This window comes from Corapipo altera, unplaced genomic scaffold, assembly GCF_003945725.1.
Source record: "Corapipo altera isolate COAL_440 unplaced genomic scaffold, ASM394572v1 44b, whole genome shotgun sequence".
Classification (NCBI taxonomy): Eukaryota; Metazoa; Chordata; class Aves; order Passeriformes; family Pipridae; genus Corapipo; species Corapipo altera.
This window is the reverse complement of record NW_020884932.1, coordinates 428636-447568: the sequence shown is the minus strand read 5'-3', so window position 1 is coordinate 447568 and position 18933 is coordinate 428636. Positions and strand designations below refer to the sequence as shown.

General features: G+C 44.1%; 1 protein-coding gene across 16 annotated transcripts in view; it reads right to left on the bottom strand.

The window, feature by feature from the left end:
• Positions 1-5563: 5563 nt before the first annotated feature.
• The window catches only part of POMGNT2 (protein O-linked mannose N-acetylglucosaminyltransferase 2 (beta 1,4-)), a 31407-nt gene continuing 18037 nt past the window's right edge, over positions 5564-18933 (bottom strand). For 6 of the 16 annotated variants that reach the window (XM_027659489.1, XM_027659490.1, XM_027659483.1 and 3 more), the window contains one exon: positions 5564-7875. In XM_027659489.1, the coding sequence (XP_027515290.1) occupies positions 6047-7783 (1737 nt within the window). In that variant the 5' untranslated portion in view covers positions 7784-7875 and the 3' untranslated portion in view covers positions 5564-6046. Of the gene's footprint in view, positions 7876-11294; positions 11486-12119; positions 12614-16034; positions 16268-16301; positions 16522-16948; positions 17054-18933 lie in introns of those variants that run through there. The other 10 variants (XM_027659480.1, XM_027659481.1, XM_027659478.1 and 7 more) reach the window with 9 other exon arrangements.

Genomic DNA, 18933 nt, shown 5'->3' with positions numbered 1-18933 from the left:
TGCACACAGGGACACAGCGAACCCAGAAGGTAAATCAGACAATTGGAGCGAGCTGTTTGAATACACACCAAACAAAGGGAAACTCAATTAAATTTTAAAGGCAACACATTTGAAAACGGCAGGACTAAGCGACATTTAAAAGCGATGATCATTGCCAAGTTATTTTAAGCAAACAGGAGGCTATTCTGCGTATCTGTTTGAACATGCCAACAATTAATTTGGTAATCGGCATGTTCTGAAGGGACGATTTGAGAGGGTGACAAGGAGGGCCAGGCCCTCAATCAGTGTAAATTCACGCTGGCTTGCTGCGTGGCAGCCAGCCCCATACTAGCAGAGGGTTTGGCTCAAGCCCCCTTAGGGGAGATGTGCTGGGGGAGGTGACTTCTCTTACATAAGGACGGTGATATGCCTCACACATGTGCAGATGGTGATGCTTCTCTTACCACCCACAGCACAGATGGACTGTCAGTCATCACACTGAAAGCCATTCCAAGAGCGTGCCTACCCCAAGTCCATCAGGGAAAATTAAGTGCTCTTTTATCCACTAAACCTACCCTGCCTTACACAACATAGACACCAAAAGCAAAAATATTGTAGAAACATGTCTACTATTTATAAAGCTCAGTAGATGAGATAGAGCAAGAAAGATGCTGAAGTCACCCTTTTGTTCAATATAAATAAAATTATGGTGTACTTATAGAGTCCCTTTCACCCATGGATCCCAGAGAGCAACAAAGGCTTGGGTCAGAGCCCTTGCCAGTCCACCTGCAGTAAGTGTGGCTCTGCCTCGGAGCCATCTATGCCAACAGCCTAGGGGTCTTAAAATTATTTATTTCCTAAGTGTCTTAATTTGGGTCCTGTGAGGTGTTGATGTCTCAGGACAAGACATTCACAGATCTCGGAGCTGCGGGTACGCAAAGCTTTAAGAGATGGGGGCAAAAAGGTGGCCTGAAATGAAAGAATAAAATTTTTTAAAAAATCAATAAACCGCTCTAAAGAATATTACTGTCGTACATTTACCTTGAGTAATGTATGTAGTTGTGAAAGACTGAGATGATGAAGCTGAAAAAGGCACTTTGCATCATTTCTCACCAAAATCTTCTAAGAAACGGTCTGGTTTCATCTGCAAACATATTTCCTAAACTGTATCTCAAAGGATTTGGTTTTGCTTTATATTTTCCATCCCTCCACAGCAGTTCTTAAAAGTTCCAGGTTATTGCTCTTCAGAATTATTATTTCCTTAAGAAAAGGATCTGTCCAAAAGAATCAGGGAAGGGGAACGGAGGACAGAAAAATCTCAAACTGAACTCCGTAAAACCAAATATTTTGCTTATCTCCAGTCACTTTCTGGAGGTGTAAAACCCACACTGGGTGACCAATCTGGAATGCAATTAGCCCATCACTGCCTGCCCCCACCACCCACGGGCAGTGGGTGACAAGAAAGAAGCCAAAAGCTTAAGAAATCCATACGGCCAGTAAAAAAAAAGTGTGATAATTCTGCCATGTGAAAGATAGCCAGTAATAATTTATGGCAGCCATGGGGTTTCCTGGATGACATTTAGGATTCTGCATGCTTGACAAGGGCTAAGTGCACTGCATAAGCACCAGAACATCTTACCTCTGGCTGGTGAGATGATGAACAGCTGGTGGCCATCAAGGTGCCCCAGCTGTCTGCAGAGGCAGATAAGGAGGAACTGGGTTGCGTCCATGTGAAAACACTGCTCTCAGGGAACCAGCATCCTCACTGTTTCTCCCCTAGCCAAAAGCTTAGTGATGTCGTCATGCTGCACTCAGCCATGGGACCGAGCTCGGGACACCGACCTCTAAGCCGCACTCCATCACACAGAAGAAAATTCCTGCCTGGAATAAGGGTTTAAAATCCACACAGAAGATGTCAATAGTAGCTTGGCAGAACACAGGCTATCTTCAATCAACTATTAAAACAAGATTTCATCATTATTTCCCTGTGTGTTAGGTTCCTGGGAAGCTGGCAAACAAGCGCCATAGAAATTTTCTGAGGTGAGCTCCCCAGGTCATGATGCCAAACGCCACCTGCCAGGCTGCATGGAACAAGTCCCTCCCACCACTCGATACTCCTACAGATACTATGACTTGGTGGCTTTTCATCCTTATTTGTGCTACTTTATCCTGCTCCCTGCTCTTCCAGGCTACCCCTCCAGAGCAACCAGCCTTCTGCTGTGTGGAGCAAGGGCTGGGCTGTTTAGGACAAGCCACATCCGTTAAGTCTCACCTTTCCACAGCCCTGGTGGCAGCACGTCCTTCTCAAGAAACACACCTGAGCCAGACTAGAGTTGAGCCTCTTCAGAAATGTTTCTATTCTTGGATATGGTCTTTGAGGGTGAGTATGGGCCACAAGCAGTGGAAGGTAACAGTAACATGAATTGCTCTGGCTCTACTGAAGTCACACTTGAAGGGTCCTGTCCCACAGGGAACTGTATTACCATTAACCTGCAGCTCCTGCTCCAACACTTCACAGGTCCAAGCTGGTAAGTGCTCCATTTGGTCCTTCTTTGTCCTTGTATGTCACTAAGAGCCCTCCCACCACAGCCACAGGCTGCTCCTTGCACTTGGGCTAATTAAAAGGAGACATGAAACTGCAGCCAGAGGAAATCCTTCCCAATGATCCATCCCCATAAGCACGGAGAAGCCCAAGAACAGCGAGTTCAAGACCAGCATCGTGCACTACCCCCAGAGTTCTGGAAATAATCTCAGCTATTTCTCTTCTTCCAGGACAGTGGGGGCAAAGAGCACCACAGGACATAATGTATTTGCTCTGGGAGCAGAAACAAGCTGACAGAGTGGTGGAAGTTTCAAGCTGCTTCCACAACACAACTCCTCAAAAGGAGCCCCATGAACCCACCGGGGGAAGTAACTCTGCTCCAGCCCTGCCTTCCTATGCATGTAAGGGATGCAGCCTCAACTCCTGTGCACAGAGAGTCCACGTTCATTACAGGGCAAAACTTTAAGTGATAGCAGGCAAACATTCCTTCTGACTCATTAAGCGGCATTGACAGTGAAAATACCAGTGGGTTTTCTTGAAATGTGAAGGTTAGAGACTGTGAGAGGATATTCATGTGAAGGAAGAGAAACAAACAGCCCACGGGACAGGGGAGGACAGGGGTGAAAAATGGAACAGGCCTGCAGAGCACCGATGGCAAAGCTATTAAAAAGAAAGAAAATTCATTATGGAAAGATGCCAGCACTCCAGAGCAGTTCTTGAGGTAGTATAAATCAGCATTACACTACTGTGCCCAATTTATGAAACTACAGGCTGGACCACAGGCTCTCAGTGCTGTGTGCTCTGGCAGAGGAGGAATTCAGGTACAGCAGTAAGGCACCAGCACAGACATTCTTACACTGGGCAGGTGTTGGAAGAAAACAGCAACATCACTGTCACAACTTCAGTGTTCATCTACTTCAGAATTTGAAAAGGAAAAATACTTTCATTTTCCTTCCACCCCATAAAGCACTCATAGCACTGATGAGGAAGACAGAACCTGAATGCACATTTCTGAAAAGCACATTTGATTATCTTCTGGAAAAAGTGATAATCACTGAACACAAGAGACTGTTTCATGCCAGAGTTAAGAGCATGGAAACCCACATATATGATACTTCATAGCTCCGTAGCCAATTTTGTTGATTAGAGTCATTAGAATATGAGAAGAAAATAGTTAATGTGCTGTAACCAATCTGCAAATATTAGAAAATCCGCAATCATATGGAACTAATTTTAAGTGAAATGGGATGGTCTACAAATTACAGGCAAAGGATTACTACAAAAGACATGGAGAAAAGCAGGCAGGAAGGTACAATGAGACTGATATCCTGTCCAGGATGAACACTGGTAAGGAGAACACAGGCAGTCACACACCCATAGAAAATTACTTCTGAGAAATGATGTAAACCAAATGCTGACTAAATTCCAGCTGTCTGAAGACTCACTCAATACTGACTTCACGGGGTGCCAACATTACCACCCTCGCAACAGCCAGCAGGATGGCCACTGGCCACAGGGCTACCTTTAGCTTGAATGGATGTGGGGATGCAAGACTGCTGCAAAATGCTTCCGTGAGAGGGAGCTCATCAGCCAGCAAGGTCCTGGGGAGCCACAGGTCCCAGAGGCTTCCTTGAACAGCTTGCTTTCACTGTCATCTGTTGTGGAGTTTTTCTCACCTCAGCTCTGACATACTAGCATGGAATATGCAGCCACATGGAGACTTTGAGGCACAGCTTGGATACTCACTTCAGCAAGAAGCCCACTTTGTCCTAAGAAAACAGCAGGAGGAATATTCATGTGCCCCTTTAAAACATCAAGGCAAAAACTACTAGTTGGCAAGGTTACAACGGCAAAGCAAACACAGACTTTGGGACTGATATTCTGATTCTTCCCCTTCTTTAAATCATAAACATATTTGAAAACAAAGTAAGACATAATGAAAATGAATATACAGAAGTAGCACTTGCCTGAAGGTCCAATGTTGTACTGTGGTGTTTTGCTCATTTTTCAACTCTCCTGTTTCTTGTCTGATTTGTACAGCAATGTTTTTCTCCGCCTCCCTCTAGAACCCATATTTATAATCCTGCCTTGAGATGCTCATCTATCAGCTCACCACTCAGAAAGCAAGATATTTATCCTACTGTTCAAATGTCCATCCAGACCTTGAGAGGAAGGTGTGAAAGGAGGGAGAGAAGAAAGCACTTTTCCTGTTGCTTCAACATTGGTGATGAACGATGGAGGATGCTAACATCTATCAGGGAAACATCTCACACTCCTGCCTCTTTTCTCTCTCCCTCCCCAAGACCTGTACTTGCGACTTGAAGCAGTCCAGGATCAGGCCCAAAGCAGTCAGTGTGCTACCCTAGCAATGAAGCCAGATTCTGATCTCAGGGAAAATGTGTTTAAGTCTAGAATAAACTACTCTCCTCACTGGAGCAAGAGAGGCGAGAATGTCATCAGCCCAATCCCTGCCACGTGCTCTGTCCAGCCCAATGCCATGGCATTCACCTGCCTGTTTCCTGCCTGACTCTTGCTTCCTCCCACCAACATCCAGGAACAGCTGTACCTAGAAAGCTTTGCCTATCATCTGCCTATTCCTTAGCAAAGCATGTACCTGTTGGCAGCTCTTATCAACAGATTATTCTGATCAAATAGCAAAAAAGTGATTTTCTTGAGTGGATTTCTTTAAGTGCAATTGCTCCCACCATCATCTCTTCCAAACCATCCCTTTCCTTTCTCACACACATGTACATAGCTCACAAAACCAGTTACACCTTAAAACACATCAACACAGAAAGAAAACATCTTAAAACACAGATTATTTTATCTAGGCCACCCCTTCTACTTCTGTCTCCTACTCCAGCCTTTTGCAATAGGAGTGCAGTAAAATCTGATTTTAAACATGAAGTTGACACTGTAGTCTCATTCTCTTTAACCAGAATATGGAAAATAAAAAGCTACATATACACATTTTACCACAACAATGGATAAATCTATCACAGTAACGCTTTGACAAATAATAAAATGCAAATAAAAAATCGAGGAGGTTTACAGCAGTTTAATGAAGGCTCCAGTACCAAATCTTGAACTCAAAGTTACAGTCAGAGTTATTGAAAAAAATAACTTACAACGAAAAAGCTGATGAGAATTGCCCACTTAGCCATGGAATTAACTGCAGTTCAACGCTGTGCTTAAATAGTCACCACACAATAGGAACAAATTTAAATCACGACCAAGGTACACACAATTCACTTCCATTCTGTTTTCAATTACACGTATTCAGCATGTAATTTAACCTCTGGAAGTTACTCTGAAGAACACAGAGGTTTCTCTTTTTTTTTTTTTTTTTAAACACTTACTGGAAATAAATACCATCTAAAGAATACACACGGAGTGCAATAAAATAGACACTTAGGCACTGGTACAGTCTAGTCCTCTTCAGCCCTCTACAAACTACAAGACGAGAAGTTTTAAACCACAGATGGAGTGGAGAGCAGGTTAGAGCTGTACAGGTAGTGCAGCAGGTTACGTACTACACAAGAGCACATTTGCAAAAGGTCCCAGGAGATTTTTGTTGAAGATGCAGCGTATCCACACCAGGTATATCGTGAAGGGCTTAATGTTTTCTGAGAAGGTGTGATTCTGATGGGACAATATATAAGGCATGTAAGTGTTTTCCCCTTGCTCTTGTATCCACACTTCGTATTTCACTTCTCTGACCTTGAGATACCTCAGATTCCAGGGGATCTGCCAGGACACAGCAAGTTTAGCTTCACTTGTGCCCTGGACAGAGGCCTGACACTTGGCATCCCTCACTTTGCCAGGGTAGAGGCTACCAGACCATTTCTGCTTCTTGGGTCCAGGCTTAGACTTCACAGTCTGCCTAATTGTGTGGATTAGAGACGGGATGTTCACCTTTGTGTCCTGGTAGGCACGGAACAGCCACTCGGGGTTGCGGCAGCAGAGGTGCCGTGGCACCTCTGTGCTCCTAATGATGCGCTCTTGCTCAGCCTTGTCCAGATGAGCAATGCCACCCTGATCCCAAGGTCTGTCCGGGTACGTAACTGTGTCTTCCCTGTCAGTGTTCTGCCAGGCAATGTACTGCAGGTCCATGCCAGGAAGGGTTGCCAGGGTTTTGTAAGGGGTATAGTGTTCGGGGTTGATAGCATATGGAAAGAGCTCCACCACGGTGGCACCTCTTGGCAGGAAGAGTGACATGACTAACTGTGCCCCGTGCATGCTGAGCAGCATGGACGCGTTGCTGATCAGCCGGACGATGTCAGAGAACGAATGCTCCTCCAGAGAGACGGAAATGGTTTTCATCTGAAACTCCTGAGCAAGAGCCAGGATTAGTTCTGCCTCATTTAGGATAAGTCTGTTGATTGTTCGACTGAACACCACAATGTACTCCTCACCAGAGCTTTCCTCCAAGCTGATGTTCAGTTTCTGCATCATGAATTTGGTAAACTGCCTGATCTCATTACCAGAAACCAAGATGTTAGCCTTTGGCCCTTGTGGCTGGACAAATCCATACTGGTACCAGGTGGTGATTTTGGACAGTCCCACATACGATTTGGTAAAGCAGAGGAGCCTGCCCAGGGTTTTAAGCTCCTCCCTGAGGAGCGGCTGCTTGTTACTCAGTAACTTGTAGAGGTCAAAGTGAACACCTTCACTCCACCCTTCCATGAAGAAGAGCCGTGCCTCCAGATCTAAATCAGAGAACTGCTGCATGGTGTAATAAATTGGCAGGAGGTCATCATGAAAGACGTGCATCAGGTTGTCTGGGTTGAACCTGTTGGCGATCAGCGCCACATCAGGCACAAAGACTGGCTTTGGCATAAATTTCAGTGCAGCAGCTGGCAGCTCCACAAAGTTGAAGTACTGGGTGTTGTGATCTTCCACAGAGGAGAGGTCGAGCAGAGCTGGCTGGAACCTCCGTGAGCCCAGGTTGGGCAGCATAACCGAGGAGTTGCTGTGAAAGTAGACAAACTCCTCGGCCTCGGTGGAGTAGCAGAGGGACTCAAAGCGGCAGATGCGGTCAGTGTGCATCCTGCCAGTGCACACCATCCTGGTACCGTTCTCCACCAGTGCCTGGAGAGCTGCCTGGTAGTCAATCTGAACCTCAGAAAGTTCCTGAGCCTGGCGTGTGAGAACCAACTCCTCTTCCACCATGGAGGCATGCTCGCGCAGTTTGATGTATTTCCACAGCACAGCAGCGAGGACAGACACGAGCAGGGCATTAAACACAGCTGCTATGTTCATTCTGTAGTTAGATCCTAGCAGGATGACAGGTGGGGAATGCAATGGAGAGGGAACACATCATTAACATTCCTTGACATGGTGAGGGCAAAGACCTGTGGAAAATAAAACAAGAAGGGAACCATTTAAACATCCGATTTACAGCTCCATCATAAATCACATTTTATGGACTATTCAAGAGAGTTTAGGCTTTTTTCAGTAATTTTCCCCTCTACCAGGGAATGACGGGAAAAAAAGGAAAAAGTGCCAAAGCTTAACCCAAAACTGTAAAAAAAAAAAAAAAAGGCAAACAGAACTGGGAGCTGCTCTACAGGAAGGCTTCCTCTCTTATTTTCATTTCTATGCTTTTGGAAAAGAAAATGTAAAAGAGTTTAAGGATGAAGAATCTGTGAAGATCTGTCAGAAAAAAACAGTATGTACTCTGGGACTTGGGCTCAGCTGGTTTTTGCAGACCACTCCCACAGTGAGAGGAAAGAGAGCACTGCAATCACTGGGTCACTCGCAGAGGGGTTGGGAGAACAAGCTCCTCCTCTTGATCTGCCACAGGCTTTTTGTACAGCTGCAAATGCTCAACGGTGCCTCTCACCTTTACTTTGCAGACAATAATAATACAAGGACTATTGCCAAGCACAGATTTCACAATACTCCAATGTGGAATGTGAACTAATGAACATCACATTCAATTTAATTTTACTGGGGGGTTGGGGGAGCACTTGCAGGTCTATGGGCTGCCCTGTGGGAAACTCCCAAGTCATTTGGGGATTTCTTTGGCTGTAATCCAGGATCAAAGGCTAGGAACTGCCATCATCTTCCAAAAGAAATACTGGCATGGGAGAGAGGAGAGCTCTGGTCTTTATGTGAGGAACTGATATGTCATTAAAGTAATCAAACCTTCATTTAGTGAGAGTGTGACCTGCAGCAGCCAACTCTTACACAAATGATAAGCTAATACATTTGAAGGGTTTCAGTGTTGGCATTTTCCCATCCCAACCCGAGAACCTTTTCTGTGCTGCTCCAAAGCCTCCCTGTTTATTTCTTTGTTAGAGAGATCCTGCCTCTGTTTTCTTTCTTTGTAGAAACACTACTGCCTTATATCAGAGTACTGATTACATTTTCAACTGTGAACTTCAATTGAGGTATTGATTCACCTACAGTATTTATGGGCTCCAATATTCATTACGCATCAAGATTCACTGCTAGTCAGGCTGCAAATAATTGCACCCATGGCTCACAGGGAACTCCAGGAAGGGAAATTTCTGATTGGTATATACCCCATTAGACTGTTTCTAGCTGCTGTTTTTAAAGGTAGCAATTTTAAACTTCCTTTGATGTAAGTTTGCAGGGAGGGGGAAAAAGCAATGTCTTGAGCACACGTTCTGACATCCCAAGCATCCCTTAGCATTTTAACTGAGAGATGCTTCTTATATGGCAGAGTGGAGGAAGTCAGGCAGACATATTTGGGACCAAAGCAAACACCAAAACCCCTCCTGCCAAGGGAGTTCTTTAGAAAAGAGATGCTGCAGCCTAAAAGCTTGATCCTGCAAGTTGGAATTGAATGGAGAATCGTTTATGGAATTCAATGAAGTCATAAGGGATTCCTACAGCCTGTAAGATCCCAACAGCCTGCAGGATCCATGAAGAACTGAAGGTATGTGGGAGTCTGAATAATGCCAAAGAAACAAGTGCTAGCTGTAAGCCAGGCAAATTCAAGAGGTGGTCTCTGGGGATCTGAGCAACAAATTCATTTCAATTTCAGAGCAGCTCTAGCTACTCAAATGAAACAGAAATGAAGTCCACCTCCTCTGGCAAGTGGTCTGAAAAACTGCCTCCCTAAAAGCAAGCAGCAAATTAAAAATGGTGTTGTTTTGATTTCAGCCACAGAAAAGAAAATGGGAAGGGACCCACAGTGGACATCTAATTACCAAGGCAGGATCAGTTCTCCATAAACCACTCCCCAAAGATGCTTCTCTATCTCATTCTTAGTACTCATTCACCTCTTCAGCCAGTCTCGAAATAGGCATGGAAGGACTGTCATAAACCCTTTCCTAACACTTAGCCTTTGTTTCAACCACAGCAATTTAAATCTCGTCTTGTCCCAGGGACCAAAGATATCCTGCAGACACAAATGATGGCTGTCATCTGTCCTTCTCTGTCAACTACTGCTCCTGATGGCTTTGCAACTCAACCACAATTGTTTCATGGACAGCCTTGAATGGAAACTCACTTGGGACAGAGGTACATCACTCAGGCTCTCCTAATGCCATTAAACCAGTTTTTAGAAAAAAAAATAAAAATTGATGGAGACAGATCTTAAGTTATTTTGTTGGTACCAGACTTTCAATGCTTCATTTTACTTCTTCACTGTCTTTGAAAGATGTCTAATGATATCATCCATCTCTCTACATAAGCTCTCCACTACAAACCTCTCATCTTGTGGGCACAGCTTTAAATGACTTCAGCAGCATCATCGAGGAAAGGACCGAGCCCCAGCAGCCACATGCAAAGCCTGCTAGTCAGTAAATGAAGGACACCTTTAACAAGCAAGTCCTCTGCTGCAAGCACACACTTCAAATGAAGGCCAGTCTGTGGGCATTGTTAAAGTTAATACTGAGGGTCAGAAGAACAAAGCACTACAAGTTCAATGGAGTCAATGCAAGTTGCAAGAACTTGGCAGAGGGGGGAAAACCACATGGCCTCTTTTATTATTCCATTATGGTGAGATGAGTGTGTATGTGTGGGTGTTTCAAAGGCATCAGAAGCCCGCAGTCCATAAAACCACCACTGATACCACCTATATTTCACAGGCATTTTGGTGGTGGAGAACTCTGCCGACCATTACAAGCCCGTTGAGCCAAACAGGCCTTCTTGAAAACATCCTCTTCTAATGTTTCACCCCTGACTGATTTGTTCTCTCCTCTCCAGCCCCAAGGGAAGGGCATAAGAGGCACTTCAGAGATGCAGCCTGATGGATGTGGCCAATGTTCAGATGTTAGCAATTTTCATTTCAGAATCTGCTAAAGCCATACCCACTAAATGGCTAAGAATGAACAACTCAGCTTTTTAACACAAATAATCTGCAAGGCCCTGTTCCACCTCTTTCCTCACTGCAGCTCTTTCACTTCCCTGCACTTAGCTGAAGTGAGTGCATGTGCTTTAGCCAACCAGGTGTCAGGGATAGCTGTTAAATGCTAGCAATGCTGAAGTAATCCATCTTCATTTCTGTTCCTCATTGCCAGTTCCTAAATCCTGGTTCATGCTGCTTGGCTGAAAGCTGCTTTTGATGAAAGTAAGCAAGGGGATGTGGACAGGAAGGGGTGTCGCAGGCAGAAATGAGAGGAGGTACTCAGGGAACTGTCTTAATTCTTTGCCTGTTTTCCCACATTTTATCAACCACCTTTTTTTCAATCTGACACTTTCAGTAAAAACAGACCTTCGAGAACTAAAAGTTTTGGTCCTTCAGGGAATGACAGAACATAAATAGTAACAAACAATCCCACTGTTTGCTTTTACATACCCAGGAGAGGCTGCACCGAGGGGCTAAAGGCAAGCAATCATTCTCCATGTCCCCAGGTTCCTCAGTCCCCCAAGCTGAGATCAGCCTTTAGGCACTGTGAACAGCAGCAGTCCTGGGATGGGAAAGTTTCCCAGGAGGCAGCAGGTAACTCTGGAATAGGTAAAAGTATTTAGTCTTCCACCTAAAGAGAGCTGCTTCATGATAAAAGAAACTTTCATTACTAAATCTCCCTGACAAAATGGGTCTAGACACCTGTCACTCCCCTCCCACAGCGTCATTGGAGAACATCTTAAGAACTGGAAAGCACTTGCAGAAGTGGCACACCGGACACACTGCTACCCTCTGTAAGAGCAGAGTGCTCTGTGCTGTTTCTTTATACATATAGGTCAGCATCTAGGCCAGTCACACCCCCAGCTGCCCACAAACTACCTCCTCCCCACCCCACCACACTCATTGGCCCTCTTGCTTCCCAGTGACATAGGATAACCACGGCTTTTCTCCATGTGAGCAATATGCCCCAGTTACCAAGGAAATCGCATGGAGTGACATTTTTTTACTCTCTGCTTTGAAATGCTAAAGCACCACCCTTCAGCACCACGAGACACGACAGCTGACAGACCAGAGCCTTGCCAGAAGAGACGTGCACATAAAAGCTGCGCAGAGCTTCTTGCTGCCAAGCTGGCAGAGGGCAATGACGCCCCATGGGAGGGGATGGGACATGCTCTTGAACACTCCCGAGAGGAGTGGGCTGCAGGGGAGGAGCAGGAGTGAGAGAAAGAGGAAGAAGAGGCAGTGATGCTGAGGACAGCAGGGCAGCAGACTTACAATCAGAGATGGGGAGTTCAACAAAAACACTGGAGTAGGGGTGGCTCACTATGCAATGGAAATGAGAGCATGTCCTGAGGCTTGCAGCTCAGCCACAATGGATGCTGCTCCAGAGGCTAAGAGCCTGTGGGAGGGACTCTATTTTGGTCAGCTCATCTTTACTCTTTTCCAAAAGAGTTCACAGGCATGAGGAGTTTACCCCATTCTCTTCCTCCACCTCCACTCATTTAGCAAAAGTATCACAGTTTCATCCTCTCAGCCCAGCTACCGCCTCTCTAACTAGCACTGACTGCTGGTGAGCACATAAAGCCTTCAGGAACATGCATCTGGTGTGTTCAGCAGGCACTTCTGGCACAGACCTCCAGCATTTTGCAGGTCCGTGGTACTCTCATACAAGTTTGGACACAGTAGCACCTTCTGCCCGTTACCTACTGGTCATCTGATGTTTTAAACATTCTCAGGAAGTGGGAAAGCAACAGGAAACAGAGATGGAGACATGGCTCTTCATCTCTCATTACCATGTCTAGGAGATGAGAGTGGGTGGGATGAGAGGGAAATTTCTACTAATAGGCAGTTGGCATAAAGGACTGTTTGGATTCATTTAAGAGATGAGGTCTGTTGTTCTTTTTTTAATTGTGAAGCTATAGTAGGATGAATCATTGAAGCTATTAATATGATGGACAACGTTCCAAATCTCTTCTCCATTTTAAAAATTACAATCTAGATAAGAAATAGGGAGAAAAGCTACCAAGCCTGCAAAATAAAAAACAGCCACAAAAAAAGACATAAACATACATTAATAAAATCCCCAAAGGAAAAAGCCAAGGGTGACCAGGGTGAACAGTGTACCTAAAGAAGGATCACCTAGTCCTGCAGGTATTAACAGAATGAAAAGTGCTGGTTTTGTCTATTCATGTTTTGACAAGCTTTTGTTAACAATGCCCAAGCATTTTCAAGGCAATGTTCAGTTTTCCAGAGATACTGCAGGCTAAAAAGCTTCACAAAATGGAAAAAAAACCCCCATGACGGATACATACTTCCAGAGAGCATCACCACTGTGTGCAGAGAAATGCCTCCTCTCATAGGCCGACTTGGGTTTGGCCTAGCTGACCAGCTCCCAGGCACAGCCTGCCACCGGTTGTGGCCGTGGTGTCCAAACAGAACCATCTCCACAGTTCCCAGAAATGCAGCATAACTGGAAGAGTTACGCCTTTGCCACAGGACAGGGAAGGAGTTGAGCCAGAGCCACATGGGCAGGAAATGCACAGGGAGTCCTGACCTTCTTCTTGTTATGGCAACACAGTGGGAGGGGTGGGAGCATATATTCCCTCCTCAAGGATATTTTCCCCAGCAGCGCTCCCTACCCCCAGATCCATCTCTAGCTAGACTGGCTTTCCAGGACCAGTACAGGAAAAGAAAAGCGTGCAAACATGGCATTTCACACTTCCCCTGCAAAATGTCTTCTGTTCTTTCTCCCATCCCTGATGCAAGAGGCTTAGCTAAGGATGCAATGTATGTAAAACATGCAGTTTTAAATACCTACTTCATTCATACTCAAAACTGAAGTTGCTAGAAGGCAACTTTCCCGATTGGAAGGAGGGGGAGTTTGGATTCGGCAGCCAAGAATTCGCTTTTATTCTCATCTCTGTCACAGATTCCCACAGAACTACAAGCAAGTCAATCCCCACAGCCCCACATCTTATTCACTGTATTTATTTAATGAGATACATATATCTTTCACAGTACATAGCACATTAAAGAAAAGATGGTACACTGAATGATTGATATACTGGAACATTTTCTTTGTAAAAAGCAGTCAAGTGTAGAAGTGCTGACTTTTTAAACAGGAAAAGAACAGATTCCTGAAGGGAGCAAACCCAGCAGTTAAAGATAAAAATATCATTAATGAAGCCTGATACAAAGAAGAGATACAAAAAATAAGAATATCTTAACTATGTAGTCTCAAATAGAATTTAAAAAATAGAGCCTTATTCAGAAAAAATAAAATCAAATATTACAATATATTAAAAAAAAGTCTTACAAAAACCTTATCTATAGACAGTTGTGATAAAAATTAGGTCTATCTCCAGTTTTTATGGTTTAGTGTAAGTGAGGAATAGAAAGCAAAACTGTAAATCTTTCTAAACGAGACTGCAACCAAGGAGATTGAGGCTCCGTGCAATGGTCCCTACTGCAAACGTACCTTCACTAGGAACAGGAGAATGCTGGTCGCTACAGGACATCTACAAGCTGCACTTATGGATAGAAAATCTATCTTCTTCTGCTTTCTTCTATTACATTTCAGAGTCTGTGACAGCTGGGACAGAAGGAGGTCCAACCTGATTTTCTTTTTGACTAGCAACCATTGATTTAATATTTGTTGATACTGCTGTCTTGATCTACAAAATAACAGGTTAAAAAAAATTCCAGCACTAAGCAGTCAAAGCACAGAAGCAAGCCACAAAACTGAGCTAAAAGTATAAATCTAAAAAGAATACTTTTGGGGCTTTTAAGGTCCACATTTCCAAGTTCTCTCCTCTGCCCATAATGACATGGAGAATGAAATCCTTTCCTCAAAAAAAACTAACCTAATCTCCAGAAAATTCCCCTAGATAAGATGCATTTCTGATAAACAAGCCTGAGGCAAGAGATGTAAGAAAAATGAGCTAAAAAAGTTAAAAAAATTTTTAAAAATAAAAAAGGTATTTCTCTCAGCCCTCAAGTCTTTTCCATGTTCTGGCAGTCCCAAGCCTAAAGATGAAAACCTGAGTTACTCCAAATAACCACGGCTAGACAAGAGGGGAAAGCTTAACAGAGAGAGTTCATTCCAGCTGATCTTTGTTCACCCAAGAATCCCATTGAAACCTATCAGGTTATACTGGCATTAACAGCTCTCTCATAAAAGTAAAAAATCTCTTGTTTTGCCTGGTCTCTTGCTTTTAGTCTGTAAGCAAGATACCTTTGTCAGAAAAAGAGGTGTCAGAGAGCAGCAGCTTTATCTTACTTCAGTGTTCTGCCTGAAGTAAAGACAGAGTGGGGGTGGCAGAAGGGAAAATATACCAATGATGCAAAAGTGAGTTTAAAAGAATATGATGTGAAATCCCAAAGTACTAAACAAGATGAGCTTCGGCCATACCAACTGTGCCTCTGTGCTCTAGCTGCCATTTGTTTTTCTCTGTATTTTATCTATCCTTTCTTTGTCTATTCTCCAACGGGCAGAGTACCTGTGTTATTTTGATACCGGGACTGGTGCTTAGAAGCATTTACAGCCTGAGCTCTCCCTGCTTCCCATCAGCACGGTGCCCAAGACTGCTCCTGTGTGCTGCAAATTCTAAACAGGAGCCAAAATTGTTGGGAGCACAGCACAGCCAATAAGAACATTGAAAATCCCTCCTTGGTTACCACAAGCTCTACATTAGCATGCTTTTAGGGGACGGTAAAAAAAAAAAGTAATCCCATAGCAGCACCTGTCCAATAAAAAACACATTTCTGAAAACCTACAGAATTTGGTCCAGCTCACAGATGTTTTCCCCATGAGACTTTTGTTTAAAAATGATACAGCAAACCACTAGTCAAACAAAGAGGGACTACAAAGACCTGGGATTACAAATGAACTACTGCCTCCCTTCCCACATGTGCACAGGCACAGAGAAGAGACTCAGTGTGAAGTTGCGGGGAGGGGGGAGCAAGGAGATATCATCAAAAACATGCTAACCTCCCCCCCTCCCGAAGTACACTGCAGCCAGGACTGCCAGCAAAACTGAATTCAGAGCCGTATGTGATCAGCACAGCAAACAGAGCACAGTTACAATGACACCCACCAAAAAAATGCAGTAATTCAGAGCATCTGCAACCTCTCTAGTCTTGGAACTACTATCACTGGTAGATCAGTGTTTCCAGCACATGCACGCATACCTGGTGTTGCTAAATAACAGGAAAGGCTATCCAGTGCCTCTCTTTCACAGAAGAAAGAAAAAAGACACCTTAAGGCTATGCTTTGCAGGGGAACGAACACTCTCCAGTCCTCTTCTTTCCTCACCACCACAAAGAAAAAGGAAAAATCCTTTCTATCAGCTCTCAGCACCGTAACCCGTGCACCATCTGCAGCCTGAGCTACCTTTCTCCCCCAGGTCTGAGCATGCTCTGTCCGCCGGCAGTGTCCTATCGCTCCAGCTGGCTCACCTCAATTTGTTAGCCTCCCAGAGGTCAGCCTTGCATGCAGGATGATTTGCTGCAGTATTCCCGCAAATCCCCAACGGGCAGCCACACTGAAACAAACACCGCCGTGCTGCTTCACGGAGCTGAGCGTGTCTTGGGAGACAGGCGGCAAACTGGTTTGGGGAGGGGACACGCACACACACATGCATTTTAGAAATCCTGCTTTTGGGTATCATTAATGCTACTGTTACTCCAAACACATCACACAAAAGAAGGAAACAACAGGAGAGAAAGGAAAAAAAAAAAAAGCCTCTTGCTAGAGGACGTGAAAGCCTTCTGTCATGCTTTCTAGCAATTCTCTTGGCACCAGGGAAGCAATTTCCCAGCTGTGACGGTCAGCAAACGGCTTGGTGTTGAACCTGGCTGTGACTGCCCTCCTTCAGAGATCCAGGGAACAGTATTTTCAAAATAAAGTTATCTTTTTCGGTGGAAACAAGTAATTCTTAAATACGAAGGCACAGAAACGATCCTGAAGCTTATGAAAGTCTCTTACTGCACACAAGCTGAAGGTCATGGAGGTGAAAAAGTGCCTTACACCAATCTTCTCAGCAGAGCCTGAACCTGTGGGGACTGAGCAGCTTCTTGAAGACGGCAAATCTGACAGTACTCACCGGGAACATTTCCAGTCGTAATCCCACAGCAGGATCTACATGTGGATGATAACCCAGCTTTGCCCACAGCATTCACCAAAGGCTTCATGGCAGGAAGTCACATCACTGAACACAGAAAGGAAATTCCAGCCTCAGGGATATACTTGCAAACAGATCACAAGCAAACATACAAGGCTCTCTGTAAACGTGTTGACTGTATATTTGCAGGACACATCTTGTTGACTATCTGTGAGGATTTTTCCCTTAAAGTGAAACCTAACAGGTGAAATAAGAAGGATGAAAAAACGATGAAAAGTTCTGTAACACCTCTTTCTACTCACTTAAGGTGGACTTTGAACTACAGCATGACCCTATGCCTGTCCTGAGAGGATCTCAAAGGGACACTGGTCAGTCACAGCTGTCTGGGGGAAATAAATAATAAAAAAAAGAGCAAATAGAAGAGAACCTGCCCAGTGTCTCCACCCTGCCCTGTTAGGACTAAGGATATCCAGAGACACACTTCTCTTTTTAGACCATCTCACTGGCCCCTGGCCCCTCTGAATACAAAGATGCTGCCTCATGTGGAACAAGTCTGATGTTTTTCCTCTGAATTTTGAAAGTCGAGGAGTGGAGTTAGGTTTGTAGCTGACTTCACTTGAGAAAACACATCTTGACTTTGTGTTTTCTGCACTTCAGAAAGCTCCACTGCACGACCTACCACTGCTTGTAACAGAAGCCTTTCCACTGACTCTACAGACTTTCGGCTGTGTCCATGGGACCCTTGATAACCAGGACACACCATGTCTGGTGTGTATTTTAGTGGGGAAGAAAGGACAACATATAGAGCCTGGTCCTCTATCTATGAATACCAATGGAATGAGTTATATGCATAGATTTCACAGGTACAATTTATCACTTCACATAGAGTTGGATAATTTAATCCCAGTCCTGAAGAGGGTCCTGTTGTCAATCTGCCACACCACAAAGTACAAAACTACATCGTTAAAGTGGAACACACACACACAGCATAATCAAATCATTCCAACGACTCTGAAATAATAACTGTTCATTACTACTGCACCATAAGGCACTAGGTGTGGCAGTTCCAAGCTCTTCACAGTCAGCACCTACTGCAAGTCAGTGAGGTTTGAATAGGAGGTCTTGGCTCAGAACTAAGGGTTTGATAAATATTTAATACCTCTCATACAGGGCCTTCAGAAACAGCAGCACAAAAGAAACAGAGTTCATGTTTTAGAACTCCTAAAAGGCAGTACAGCACAAACAAAACTCATCAAGCTAGCAAAGAAGTCTGAATAGATCCCTCTTGGTTTAGAGCTGACAAAGCACAGGTAAATCATTATTTACTGAATCTTTGCCTTGCACATGTATGTTGCCTGCGTCACTCTGAGTCACAGCATTTATTATTTATAGTCCCAGAAGGACACTCTATAAGAAATTGTTCTTCCTGCAGTGCTTTTGAACCAAAAGTGCATCTCAGTTTGAGAGCAAAAAAAAATTTCATGCCTGAACTAACAAAAAAGTCTTTGTACTGATAAGTACAAAAGGAGACAAAGGAAGCAATTGGTATCTGGACACCAAGACTGAGATTCCACACACAGAGTGGAGTCTGCAAAAGCTAACATTAAAACTCATGGCAAAAGGACCAGGACTTCAGCGAAATATTGAAAATTCCTAAGCAAGAATATACTTTGACAGGGAAAAAGGTAGTTTTGGAAGAGCATCTCAATGGCCAAACGTCACTTTGTTCAACTGTGTTAAGCATAATATACTTCCAGGCTTAAGAGATGTAGGGCACAAGTTTTACAAAAATCTTAGGTTTACAAAGGTATAACATGTTTTACACACACACACACACACACACACACAGGTTACACCTCAACATCAGCCTGAAATTTAGCAGGTATTTATTCTCCTCCACAGATATGTGCATATTTTTTACATATAAAATATATGCTTGCTTGCTATGTGATTTTGTCATATACTAA